The 15,181-nt window shown below is 33.3% G+C and overlaps 1 protein-coding gene across 1 annotated transcript; it reads right to left on the reverse strand.

Moving 5' to 3' along the window:
- Position 1: 1 nt before the first annotated feature.
- LOC132714160 (hepatoma-derived growth factor-related protein 2-like) lies at positions 2 to 12,509 on the reverse strand (the record flags this gene model as incomplete). The annotated part of the gene is given in 10 exon segments (XM_060696943.1): positions 2 to 381; positions 891 to 1,035; positions 4,462 to 4,557; positions 5,145 to 5,241; positions 6,070 to 6,232; positions 6,899 to 7,060; positions 7,425 to 7,499; positions 7,985 to 8,117; positions 8,950 to 9,023; positions 12,137 to 12,509. Coding segments are annotated over 10 exon segments (1,391 nt in total), but the record flags the coding sequence as incomplete, so codon positions are not given.
- Between the last annotated feature and the right edge of the window lie 2,672 nt (positions 12,510 to 15,181).

Raw genomic sequence — 15,181 nt, forward strand, 5'->3', positions numbered from 1 at the left:
CTTTTCTACTTTCACTTTGTCTTTTTCATCTTTCCCTAACTTTCCATCTGTTTCAGTTTTATCAATGCTATCTCCTTCTTTGTCAAGTTTATCTTTTAACTTTTCTTTCACTTTTTGAGACACTATTTCCGGTTTATTGGACTTTTCTGATTTCACTTTGTCTACACTTTTTCTACGTTCCTCTTTATGATTTACAGGAGAGTCATCATTAGAATGCTTAGAGTCTTTCACATTGTCTTTTGGCATATCTTTCGAGTCTTTTTGCGTGTCTTTTGTGACTTTGGGTTCTTTCTGTTTGGATGATTTCAGTGTTTTGTCCTTAGTTTCCGCTTTAACTTCTGGTGATTTTAGTTCTTTCTTGGTCGGTGAAACGTCAGCCTCCTGAAATACAATTACAATCATGGTGTTAAATACCTTGCTGTAAGAATTTTGTGTCCTTAGCATCTTAAAGCTACATGCCTCCAGATAAGCCAAATATTTCAATAAAATCAAACTTTAAAAAAATATAACTTAGACATTAGGAAAGAAAAATATAAAAGATTCAAGTAATAATTGACATGTGATATGTGGTAAATGACTTACTTTTTTCAATTTTATGACTATATTTCTACTACTTTATGAACACAGTAAGGGCTTTTTTTGCACAATTTTACCTCATTTTAGTAGTTTACATGAGTTTTAAGTGCAATAAATTAGGTGTAAATTGCTTCCTTTTGGTCACTAAAGATAATTATACGTTTACACATATTTTAACATTTTTCATGAAAATTAGTATAAATCTTAACCTGGTCAGTGGTCAACAAAGAATTTAATGTCTTTGTGTAACTTGCCAATGTAACTGTCGCCTCACGTCACTATCTAAGAACTTAAATACATTACAGTATGCTTACCTCTCCATCAAAGAACTTTTTCTTTTTTCTTTCTCTTTTTGGTCTATCTCCAGGGGAAGATTCCTCATCGTTGTCTTCGTTCTCCTGCTCTATCTTCATTTCTTGTTTAGCTTTCTTGATCCTCTCGGCCTCCTCTTTACGTTTCCTTAAAAACAAAAAATTGGGAAAATTAAACAGACAATTGGAGAAAAATTAATATACAATTGCGAAAATTTAGGAAACAATTGGGGAAAATTGGAAAACAATTAAGGAAAATTAAATAAACAATTGGAAAAATTTAATAAACAATTGGGGAAAATTTATTAAACCATTGGGGAAAATTTAATAAATTATTGAGAAAAATTTAATAAACAATTGGGAAAATTTTAACAATTGGGAAAAATTTATTAAACAATTGGGATTGGGGAAAATTTAATAAACAATTGGGGAAAAATCAATAAACAATTGGGGAAAATTTAATAATTAAACAAGAGCCATCAGTGGCAGCAGGTTTAACTGTATAACGATTTTCATTTACCCTCCCCCACCACCAAAAAATACATGCATTTGAATTTGTACAAAAGACCACCTAGTTAGGGTAAACACAATCTTTGGGAATGTTAAAGCTGCATGCCTCCAGATCAGCTAAAATATTTTAAGAAAATCAATCTTTGGAAATACTAAAATTGCATTGAAATTGCAAGAGAGGTAAAAAGATTCAAGTAATACGTTGTATCATATGTATGATTTATGACTGATTTTGCAGTAATTCTTTTATTTATCAACATTTATCTTACAAAAGCAGAATGGGTTGTTTCTCATGCACATTTTGGCCTCTTTTTGGTAATTTATAATGGTATTTGCAATGTGTAAATTACTTCATTTGTTCACTTTATTATATTTTACTTTTAAGACACATTTTCAAAATTTTCATGAAAATTACATAAATCTGGAGGTGTGCTGCTTTAAAAACTGAATTAGGAATTTTCAACAGTTTTGTCTATAAGCAAAAAGGTCTATTTCCAATTCCTGCATTTATTTCATGCAAAAAATATCATTAATTATAGTAATTATAGTAATTTTCCCTTCATTAAGTGTAACAAGAGGGCTATGATGGCCCTGAGGTCGCTCACCTGTATAAAGGCCCCCCGGAGCGGGGCCAGTTTAAACCCCAGGGCTTTTATTTGAACAAACTTGGAAGACACTCATTAGAAGATGTTTCACAATGTTAAGTTTTTACTACACACATGTAATGAAAAACAATGTTCTCTCACCCGCCCCTTCCCCCCCCCTTCTTCCCCCCCCGGCAGGGCCAATTTTCACCCCAGGGCTTTTATTTGAACAAACTTGGTAGACATCCATAAGAAGATATTTCATGCTTAACATCTAAGCTCTAGCTCATTGGGTTTTTTAAAAGAAGTTTTTTAAGTTTTTACTACACACATATAGTTAAAAACAATGACACCCCTGGGGCTGGGCCATTTTTGACCTCAGGGCTGTTATTTGAACAAACTTTGTAGACAATTACTAGAAGATGTTTCGTGCTTAATATCTAAACTCTAGCTATTTGGGTTTTTTTAAAGAAGATTTTTTAAGTTTTTACTATATGCGTATAGGCAAAATCAATGACCCCCCGAGGCGGGGCCAATTTTGACCCCAGGGCTATTATTTGAACAAACTTTGTAGACACTCACTAGAAGATGTTTCATGCTTAATATCTAAACTCTAGCCATTTGTTTTTTTTCAAAGAAGATTATTTAAGTTTTTGCTATACACATATAAGGAAAATCAATGAGCCCCCCCGGGGCGGGCCAATTTTGACCCCAGGGATTTTATTTAAACAAATTGGTAGACAACCATTAAAAGATGTTTCATGCTGAATATCTTAGCTTTAGCTCTTTGAGTTCTTTAAAAGAAGATTTTTTAAGTTTTTACTATATGCATATAGGGAAAATCAATGACCCCCTGGGGCGGGGCCAATTTTGACCCCAGGGCTTTTATTTGAACAAACTTGGTAGACACTCATTAAGATGTTTCATGCTGAATATCTTAGCTCTAGCTCTTTGGGTTCTTTAAAAGAAGATTTTTTAAGATTTTACTATATGCATATAGGAAAAATCAATGACCCCCTGGGGTTGGGCCAATTTTGACCCCAGGGATTTTATTTGAACAAACTTGGTAGACACTCATTAAGATGTTTCATGCTGAATATCTTAGCTCTAGCTCTTTGGGTTCTTTAAAAGAAGATTTTTTAAGATTTTACTATATGCATATAGGAAAAATCAATGACCCCCTGGGGCGGGGCCAATTTTGACCCCAGGGATTTTATTTGAACAAACTTGGTGGACACTCACTAGAAGATGTTTTATGCCATATATCTAAGCTCTAGCTCTTACGGTTTTTTAAAAGAAGATATTTAAAGTTTTTTCTTTTGGTTGCCATGGCAACCAGAGTTCTGCATGGAATTAAATTCTTTGAACAATTTTTAAAGGTGACCACCAAAGGAACATTCCTGTGAAGTTTGGATGAAATTGGCTTAGTGGTTTATGAGGAGATGTCATTTAAAGTAAAAGTTTACGGACGGACAGACGCCGGACTGACGGACGAAAAGCGACCACAAAAGCTCACCCTGTCACTTTGTGACAGGTGAGCTAAAAAACCCCAAAAAACCCTTTAATAAAAGACAAATTATTTCATATACAAAAAGGGGGATAACTCAATCAATCAAAGTCTATGCTTTAGTGATGGGTTTTGCTTACTGATATGTAAAGTTTCAAAGGTAAACTCTAGCATTATAATCCTAAAGACAAGAGTGCTAATTTTGTGTCAGCACTTTATCACGATAATGGCACATTTTCATGTGACCAGTACTTACAAATTGTTTAAAACAGACCTTACATAAATTATACACCTAAACAACAACGTTTTTATGCAAAATATTTTAAATCTGTACATTTTAATTAAAACAAAACAATATTTTACTCATTTCTGCAAATAGTCTGTTGAATTTGAGCTTATGCCTGAAACATCATTTTCCAAATGTTAATTTTCGTGACAAAAAAATTTGCATATAGTTTGATATAAAATTTAGTTATTTTAACTGAAATACAAAAAAAACTTCTAGATAAATGCTGACTTAATGTTTCAGAAAACATGGTCTATGTCTGGCACGTGAAATGCCCTTTTGCTAGTATATTCTATTATTTATTTGTGTCATTTAGTATTTGTTTTGTTTGGTTTTATGGCACACTGCACACCAACACAGTTCAGGTCACATGGCGCTGAAACAGGAAAGATGACTTTGGCTAACTTCAGGTGCCACAAATTCAAAGCAACACCAGGGGCCTAAACCTCGTCACCTGCTGGAGCTATGAGATGCATAGACTCTTATATGTGTCATTAAGTAGAAAACACTCAAAGTTGTAGCTTATAATAGTTAATTGTATTGTAAATTCATTGTTTGTTTTCCTTCTTGTTTTAAAGCATTTAATACCACCATCTTTGAGGAGCCCAGTATAATGCCAGTACCAATGTTGGCAGAAATATGATTTGCTATTATTTGAATAGTCTTGCCTTTCCCATAAAAACTTACTTTTCACTAGCCTCCTCTATCTTCCTCTGTAGTTCCTTCTTTCGTTCTTCTTCTTTTTTCTTCCATCCACTCAAGTCAATGTCATCAGACTCACTACTACAAATTTAAAAACAACAATAAATAAATAACAACAAATGATACACATATGCCCCATTGCCCCCCTTACTTGTAATGTAATAGGTGGAAAGAATAATAAATTATCATAAAAGTAACAGAGAAACTGGTTACTAGTATTTTACTGTATGTGTTTATGAATAAGGTAAAAAGTACACAATTACATGCGTCTGCTGCACCGCTCTTGAAATTTACCTTTCGGTGAAATAAATTCCGATCTTACACCAAACTAAACAAATTTTCTTTTTATTATATGCAAAGAAACGTTTAAAAAGACATTCTAACCTAATAACTAGGGGAAAAAAGCGCCAAATAATAATATAACATGACATCATTTACTAAGTTAAGTCTTTAAGTTGGTTTCCAGTACTGTGCACACGGATATTTCACTGAAACAGGCTTAAATTTGAAACAGTGAAAAATATCAAAATGATTTTTTATGCTGTTTCAAACAGTGAAAATATCAGTTTTATATTTCACTGATATATTTCTATAAACCGCAGAAAAGCATGTAATAAACTATTTTCTAGTGCAATATGATACAAAATGTTCAAGTCACTGTTACCTACCTGTCACTAAGTGAGCTCAAACTGTCACTAACTTCATCGTCCTCACCAATATCTTGCTTTTTCTTCCGACCAGCTGCTGCCTTTTTTGCTGGTGTGGCTATCACAATAGAAAATACAGTTTAACATGAAAGAAAGGGTATTTGTAAAGGCTAAATCAATGGTAAAATAAATCATATTCCCAAACTAAAAATATTATAGTACAGTAAAAAACTGGATCTCCACTACACTAGAATCCGGAACATTTGTCCGGTCCCTACCATGTCAAGTATAGTGAATTTTTACTAGGTTTTATTTTCTCCCCTCCTAAAATCCAAAAAACAAAAATTGCATTTAGAAATGCGTGTATTATTATAAATATGTTGGTTGTTTTCTGTGTAAATCTAGTACAATTTTTTTTCTGGCTCAAAATCTCAGACAAAAATGCCAAAAGCATGCAGACATGCAGACATATTTGTATGATATGCAAGATGTTCCAGTTTTACTTCACTAATATGAATTAAGCAGCTATTTTTAAATGTATAGTTCAAAATATGGAAACATTTACATTCCCTATTTTTGGTTGAAAATTTTTTTTACATTCTTTTTCTTTTTGGTGAGGAATTTCAAGTCATACCAACACTATAATGGTAATAATCATGGTGACTTTCCAGCTGTCCAGGTCCAGGAAGACCTCAGGTGCCACTCCCTTCCTTATTTCAGGACTTAAGCAAGTACGTCAGTAGAACTATCAAAGATCGTTAAGCTAGCTAGATAGCTTCCTCACATGAACAAAATCAAAGTCCCTGACATCATTCAAATCAATTTGTGAGGGGAAATGTCGTTTAAAGAAAGTCAACAACCTTAAACACTCAGTTACAGGCACCCTACTTTCAGCACTATATTTATAGGCAGAAGGCAATGAAAAAAGAACCCAATGAATTCCAACCTTTCTTAGCACTACCGCCTGTGCTCTGTTTACGAGGTTTTGGCGTCTTTTTGGCAGGTTTTTCCGCCTCTTCTTCCTCGTCACTGCTTTCGTCTGCCTTCTTCTTCGGGGGCCGACCTCGCTTCTTAGTCGACTTCTTGGGAGTTTCTTCAATTTCAAAATCCTATAATGATGTAATTAAAAGGTAAATAATTGTTCAATCTTGTTATTGAAAATGTTAGTATGTGTATATATCTTATATCATCATTCTTTACAAAGACAGTACATTTATAATTTATGAATATATAAATATGATATATAATAAAAGAAAGTTTCTGGGAAATGCAAAAAATAAATATTGTTCACTTTTTATATATGTTTATTTCCGTTCGAGCTTTCAGTCATCGAATTTAGCACTGGCCCGGTGGCACATGGCCTGCGAAAATTAGTTTGGGCCAGAGAAAATTTAAGAAAATTTAGTTAAATATATAGTAGAATAAATTCAAAACTGGAATTCGGGCTAGTAAATTCATAATCTTAAATTCATTGACTGCGCTTTCAAATTTGTACACATATCTCCAACAAAATCTGATTAAAAAGTGACCCATATTTATAATTAACCTGAATTTTGAGCAAATGCCTGAAAGCTTGCAATTTTCTCCTGGCCATTTAACCTAAAATTTCCAAATAAATTTCAGGCACAGTTTGTTGCCAAAAAAAATCAATAAATGAAAAAATATGTTATGTCCTGGACAAGAAATCTGCAACAGACCAAGCGACCGCCAGCTGACCCCATTATGCCCCCACAAACTTCGTATGTTTGGGGTATAACAATACCCATTCAACACACCTCATCATCGGGATTGTCAGACGGAGATTCTACTTCTTCTTCTTCTTCCACTTCATCTTCTTCTTCACCATCCTCTGCTTTCTTCTCTACTTTTTTCCGTTTCGCTGCCGGCTTGCCACTCGGACTGGTCTTTTTCTTTCTCTTCACGGCTGCTTTCCCCTTCTGTTAACATGAAAATAGTACATTTAGTCATTATACTTCCGGTGCAATGGTATATACATGTAAGTTATGAATCTTATGCAAACAACCATCCCATGTTATATTCTTTCCCCAAAAATGTTACGTAAAATGGTGCTTCAAATTCCCAAATACAATGATAAACATTATTATTCTCACATAATGAGAAACTACACAATGATCATTGATGTTATCAGTGTAAAGTTTTTTAATATATGCATACAGGGATATAAAATAATACCTTTTTGCTCAATAGAATTCCTATGAACATGGGGGGTAGAAAAGAAACATAAAGGGAGGGGTGTGGTGGGGGGGGGGGATTTTGAAAATTATAATTGATAAAGCTTACCTGTTTAGTTTGATCAAGTGCCTCGACTTCCTCCTCAGACACTTCTGCAACTTCCTCTTTCTCCTCTTCTACTGCCTGTAAAACACAGCAAAGATTGGTGAAAAACTACAACTAAGAATGCAAAAACTACCAGAAAGAATGAAAAAAAAAACAGCAAAAATCTAGCTTTGAAGAAAAATAAATCAAAGATGATGTAAATATACATTAAAATATTTAGTTAGATACAGAGGGTGAAAAATCAGGGAAAGATGATGGAAGATCGGGGAAAGATAATGACAGATCGGGGAAAGATGATGAAAGATCAAAATTCAAAAGATATATAATTATAAAAAGAAAGAAAAAAAACTTATACGGCATAACATAGAAAAGACTAAGCGAAAAAAAAAGGCAAAATAAAGAAAAAGATTGGGGAACACAAGTGACATTATTGGGAAAAAATATAATGAAAGATAAAAATCATGATAAAAAACAACTTGAAATAAAAAATGGGTGTAATGAAAGTGTTTATTAAAAATTTTTTTCACATGATTGCAATAAAGGAAATTTGACTTGACTATTACCTGACTGAATGTCACTCGAGGATTGTGCTCAATTTCCCACAATCCTTCATTAAAACCTTTTCTCTTCTGCGGCTTCGCAAATTTTTCTTTATGTTTCTCATATGGGAAAATGTCTTTAGGTGCGAGAGTGTATCTGAAACATCAATTTAAATCGTTGAAATTTCAAAAACCAGACAAAGATTTCATCATCACTGCAATTTCCCTTTATATGTAAAATTATTGTATGCACAATTTTGAGGGCTTAAGGATATCAATTTTATCTTTGCACTAAAGTCTTTCATATAAAATCTACACAGAACCTGACTGCTCTTCATATATTGAGGCTAAAATTTGTGCCCTGTTTCAATCTAAATCAGACCCTCAAGTCCTTTATCATACATTAATAAGTTAATAGCAACAACTCATCTCTAAACAGCGTATTAATTAGAACTTTACTTTTTGAACTTTAAAAACAACCTGTGGCTTTCTGAAGGGGAAAATATAGCATGATTATTATTTAATCAGAACAAAAGATCACTACAACTAGATATTAATTACAACCAACCATCTCCAGTTTCAAGAAATAAAATCATTGTCATTTTAAATTTTCTAACACAGACTGTTTTTAAACTGAGGCAGTAATATTTGGTTTTAAGTTTAACCATTTACAACAGTGTTTTCTAAGCTATGAAGTGGCTCAAACTACATTTGATACAGTTATATTGGCCTACATCCACCTCCTAATGACAAATCTAAACATCAACATACAATGGAGGTCACAAAAAACTGTAGCTGCAACAAGGACAATTGATGTTTTACTCGGGATCTTCATAATTTACTGACTGCCAATCCTTATCATCGGTTATAATCAGTTGTGTTTTCAGCCTGTAGATATAAATATCCCCCTTGACCCTTGGCCAAATCGGTTGGTTTTGTTGGCACATCTTTTGTCTTTAGATAAAAATGGAAAAACCCCGGTTACTTACGTTTCATGTGTTCCATAGAAAAAGATGGGATATTTGCCTTTAGGTACCTTCACATCGTCCCTTGCCTCGTCAATCTGAAAATAAATAAATGAAACCAAATCATGAAATATAGCTTATTCTGACGTATGTACAACTTGAAGTGCTGAAGCATATATTATCATGTATGCAGCAGAATTACTATACAGCCTAGGTCCTGCAATAGCCCACATGATCATCTTAGCGCAATAACTTGTTAACTCCTATTAAATTTAGGACTTAAACTGTTAATGTACTGCACTAAGATGATGACTTGTCCCTTCAGAATAAAGTGAATTTTTTTCTAAGTTTTGGGTAAGGGTATGGTTTCTTTCTAATTAGGAAAAAATGTGCACTGCAATGCCGAAATTTGGATATATTTTTTAAGTTAACCCAGTAACATATTTGTTGTTTTATTTATCTTTACATCTTACATCAATGTAACAAATGTTTGAATGGCTTTTGTTTATGTTAAGAATGGCAACAAAGTTTTCGGCAATAAACAACATAATAATAAATAAAGAATGTTCAACGAATTTAACTCATAAATAACTTTATTATTTATGGAAGTTTGAAAATAACAAGCCATATTAGGTATCTTCAGTCAGCCACGCCAAGGATATGACTTATATATCTTGAATGTGCAATGAATGTAACTTATATCTTTTTTATTTATGGGTAAAATTTAAAGATTTTTGCTTTTATTATTATAACTTCATAAATTATGTGCTTAAGAAAAAGTTCTAGCCATTCTGAGTATGTCGAGTCACATACTCGGGATGGCTAAAACTTTTGGCTAGCAGTATGGTACTTGGACTTCCCCGTTCATAGGCTTTGTCTTATTTCATATTATTTTGTTTCATTGGCACCATCCGTCAATAAAGGTATCAATGACTTTTCGCCTTCACAATTATGGCATAATATCATGATCACAATGTCAATGATAATCTCGTGGAATAGACCCCTAAGTAGAGATACATGATACAAATTAAGTTTGAACCCAATATATATATTAGTCCTTCATTGAAAGAGATCGTATTTTCTTTTTTTACAATTTTACGTTTATCGGAAAATGCGAAGTCTTTCCCTAATTGGCTAATTTCCTATAGCACAAATCGACACACTTTTCGAGTCGATTTGAATTTACCGGTAAATCACAACTTAAATGTTATTTATCACAAAAAGCAACTGATTGCATAAAAAACAGAAGCATATTTTCTCAAAAACTGTATGAATATGCAAAAATTACTCACGATAAGTAGTTTATTTATCCATATATTTAAGAAGACACATGAAAGACATTTTAGCCGCGTCACGACAAAACCAACATAATGGGTTTGCGACCAGCATGGATCCAGACCAGCCAGCGCATCCGTACAGTCTGATCAGGATCCATGCTGTTCGCTATTAGTTTCTCTACATTTTATAGGTTTGTAAGCGAACAGCATGGATCCTGATCAGACTGCACGGATGTGCAGGCTGGTCTGGATCCATGCTGGTCGCAAACCCAATATGTTGGTTTTGTCATGACTTGACACGGCTCATTTTGTGTTGACCTCCCATTTTGGAAAATCCTGGTCACACTGTGACGTCACTCAAAACCAATAATACGAAATTAGTCTAAACAAATTTTTTCTGTTGTGATTTAAGGCGCTGACAGGTACAGGCATTAAAAATTTCTTCTAAAAATTTGGTTCCCGAAATCACCGCTATGCATAGTACATATGGAGGCTGTTTTACAGGATTTTCCACAGGTAAAAGCTGATAGTTGCTTTTTTAAGAAGGAAAATTTATACGGGGAAGTCAAAGACCGTGCCCGCGAAGCTTTGGCTTGCCCGGCTATAGACTACACGTGAATATTTAAAAGAAAATCAAATAAAAAAACAATTAAAAAATATATAGAATTCTATACCTATCAATGAAATTTTCAGTGTCAGTTCTAGTCGGGCGCCGCCATTTACAATGTATGTCAATGATAATAGGCGGGGTATTCCGATAACGGAACAAATCTCAACTTTTCGGATTAGTAATAATCGTCGAGTGTTCCGAGTGAAAACGGAAGCGGTGTATGTAATATCAAATGACACCTTTAAAACGGAAAGAATGAAAGGATTTTTTTAATGACTTCCCTGTTCATAGGGTTTGCCTTATTTCATATTACACATTTGTGGTAGGATTATGATTATTTCTTACATTTTATAAAGGACCTTTTATAAATGGAAATTTTGAATGATTGTGTATGTTAATTTTTTTCATTTTGCTATGAACTTTTCAACAGATATCTATAGCTGTTAAAGCAGATTTGACCAATGTAAAAAATAGCTTCAAATCCTCAGTTACGTCTAAAGATTTGGACTACCCAATATATATACTTCTGGTTTAGACCTAGGTAATAACCTAGTCCAATATATTAGACGTTACAGGCTTGTTATAGTTTATGTCGGTCAAGCCTGACGTCTAATAGTTATTGCTCAAAAACGCATAGCATCATAAAAAATTAAAAAAATGTCTATTGTCTTGCCTTTCAAGCTTTATTCAAAAGTTTATCTTCTTTTTTTCCAATTTCATGATCAATCATACACAAAAACTCTCAAACAATGTACTTATCAATTTAAAATAAAATATAAACATCAATCTATTTTTGTCTATCAGCCATACTGGTTAAGCAAGGTGCTTTACAGATTTATTCAAAATTTCTGAACGGAAAAATATATTCGAACACGCTGACGGTGCATGGGCAATTATTTCGTTAAAAAAATATTCCGTTAGATTGTTCTGACTCAGTTAAACGCTTGCATTTGAATTAGCCAATCAGATTTCGCGCACTTTATGGCCGCCATTTGTTTATCGGCTGTAAAAGGAATTGAAATACATGAGAGGATTAAATCATGATTTTTCGGATGTGACAGTTTAATTATTTTGACAAAAGGTATTTATTTTTTAGTTTTGTTCATAAATAGGTCAAAACTTATGCAAATACACGCTGTCTTCATTGTTTTTCGTTCCGCCCGATTTTCTGGCGGAACATGCTATGGGTTTTTGAGCAATTTCGATATGACGTTGCTTTGCCCAGAAGCAAAAATATCTCAAAGCGACGTCATATTTATAGGACTAGGTAATAACCCATCAACACATGTATTTTATTTCTAATGGACCATTGCATTAAACTTACCCTTGCAGGCCATGCTGGATAGCCTTTAACTTTAGCAAATATCTTGTCGTATGGTTTGTAATCCATGTCTACTGCTCACAAATCAATGTTTGCCAATTTCAAAGCTAATTTAAGGAAAGGCTTGTAACGCATGAAAAATGCCAAAAATTTATTTTCAAAACAATAAACGTTCTGAATTACCACAAAAACAGCAAACTTAACTAATCTGAAAGGTTCACAATAAAATTTGCTACAGTATGTATGTTGCTTTATGTATTTTTACTGATTTAAATATAAAATAAAGAGACGATTCATTGAAAACCATGCAAAATTTATGCAAAAAAGGTTTTCATTATGGTGTCCGCCATATTTCACATCTCGCGGAAGTTACGAGAACCGAGAATTGCCGAGGATGGCGGGAAGTGATTATAAAACCGTAACCGTACTGTAGAAGAATGTATGGTGGCACAAAGGTGACATGTGTGTGTTTTTATTGATCTCGTGCACACGAGATACTATGTCCTGGCCACGAGTTACTAAGTCGTGGCTACGAGATAGTTAAGTCATCGGAACGAGATACTATGCCGTGGCCACGAGTTACTAAGTCGTGGCCACAAGATAATTAAGTCATGGGAACGAGATAAATTACAAGCAGGTGAGATATGGACATCCTTGTACTATAGCACATGCCTAGTTAATTAGGAAAATTCATATAAATAGTGTTGTGTTATTGGTAATTTATCTCGTTCCCACAACTTAGTAACTCGCGGGCACGACATAATATTATTTCGTTGCCATGACATAGTATCTCGTGACCACAACTTTCTCGTGCCCACGACTAAGTAACGACTATCTCGCGCCCACGACTTAGCAACTCGTGGCTACGACATAGTAACTCGTGGCACGACTTAGTATATCGCTACCACGACTTAACTATCTCCTGGCTACGACTTAGTAACTCGTGGCCACGACTAAGTAACTCGTGGCCACGACATAGTATCTCTTTCCCACGACTTAACTATCTCGTGGCCACGAGTTAGTAACTCGTGGCTAGGGCATATTATCTCGTGCGCACGAGATTAATAAAAACACACACACACATGCCACATTTGTGCCACCGTAAGAATGTTACGGGTACTGTCATCGTAAAGTTAAACTCTAGAAACACATTTGCATTACACGCAATGCACTATAATAAGAGACATAACGAAACTTATATCTACCTCCAGTAACCCATCGCGATATTTTTGTTCCAGCTTCATCAAAAATCGATAATTAAAAGATAAAATATATACGAGTAGTTCTATATCCTAGAATTGTATCATCGCACAGCCATTCATCATACGGATCGAGATAATTATGATAACGTTCATTGCTTTAGTAAATTTACATCATGTAATGATTTTACTACGCATATATAATGGAAGCTGAATATTATTATTACAAGCTTATCCTAAATACAGAAATACTCCAGGTTACGGAAATGGCAAATTTATGATCTTCAATACAAAAAAATTTAAAACAAAATGCACCATGTGATTATATTGTGAAGGACTCAAGTGATAAAATCTGTAAAATCCAACGAGTTAATGAAGAAAAAGACCTGTGATCTTTGATTGCAAAATGACATTTAGTAAACACGTAAATTAGTAAAGTCAATAAGGCTTATAGGAACATAGGACTAATCACTTGTAGGGTCTGAAATATTTTTACCCAGATAAAAAAAACAAACAAAAAAACCCAAAAAGTATTGAAAACGTGATAGTCACTTCCTTAGACTTAGGCATCCAAACCATTGAATACGGAAGAAAAGGGCAGATAAGATAGAAACTTACAAAATATCAACAAAAATGATAAAAGAAAAGAAATTTGGAGAAGAAACCAATACAAGAGGACATAGATATAAAATTTTCAAACAAAGGACAAGTAACAACACCAGTAGAAAAAAATATATTCAGTAATGTAGTTGTTTATTCTTGAAAAACGTTAAATCCTGAGGTCGTATAGAAGTCACATCACTGAATTCATTCCAGTCAAAATTCAATAAACTTTGGACTTGCGAAAATAAGTTTTAATGCTTAGAGCTATCAAGCTCAGTGAAGTTACACGAATCACATTAGCAACATAACAAGTTTTCATGTGTAACTACAACCTACAATGATGTCAATAAACTTGAAACACGTGTATATATAATAATGAAAAGTACAAATCACCTATTCACAAAAATGGTAATGAAGAATAATGGAATAGTAACAATAAGAAGGGAAAACACTATTTTTGTTTCGTATAGCTTCATTTCAAGTTAATATCAATATATATGTATGTTTAAATTTTAGCTACATTGTATATCGTGTTAATGCTTAATAAATGCTGTTGTTGGATACAAAACTAATCTGAAATTGTTTAAACATAAAATCTTTTTAATTATCGAAATTGACAACAGTAACTGTTAATTATTTTTCCTGGGTAAATATAGTTAATATTTTTGAATGTGTAGGTTGGTAAACATGTTTAGCCCCCCTTGTTAATCGGCATATTGGTTTCTGATATGCTTTTTTGCTTAAGTGTATTGCAATAATCAAACAAATAGGTATATTATTATTTCAAGTTTGTTTCTGGTTTTGAGATAATTTGATGTGTTCAAATCGGAGACTATTTAATTATGTCAACCCACAGAGATAGGTCTTCCCATAGTATAATTAAAAATGGTCAACTGGCCAGAATTATTCAAAAGGTCAACATGAATTATTGCAAGATAAAATTTAAGTCAACTTAATTTAGAGGTTTTTATTACATAAATTATCTCCCATGCATTAAAAATGCAAGTGGATACGGGGTTAAATCATATTACAAATGTTACATAGCATAAAAGCAAAAACACAAAATGACCTTAGTTACGTACGCTATCTACTGTACTGTAATTATGTTGAGTGAGAAAAAACAACAACAACAATTTAATCTTTTACAGTTAACATACAAAGGAAACTTTTCATATATTACAACTTTTAAACAAATACATAAAAGGCAATTTAAAGATGACAGACAAATATAAAAAAATCAATAAAC

This window comes from Ruditapes philippinarum, unplaced genomic scaffold, assembly GCF_026571515.1.
Source record: "Ruditapes philippinarum isolate M1 unplaced genomic scaffold, ASM2657151v2 ctg1449_1_1_1_1, whole genome shotgun sequence".
Taxonomy (NCBI): Eukaryota; Metazoa; Mollusca; class Bivalvia; order Venerida; family Veneridae; genus Ruditapes; species Ruditapes philippinarum.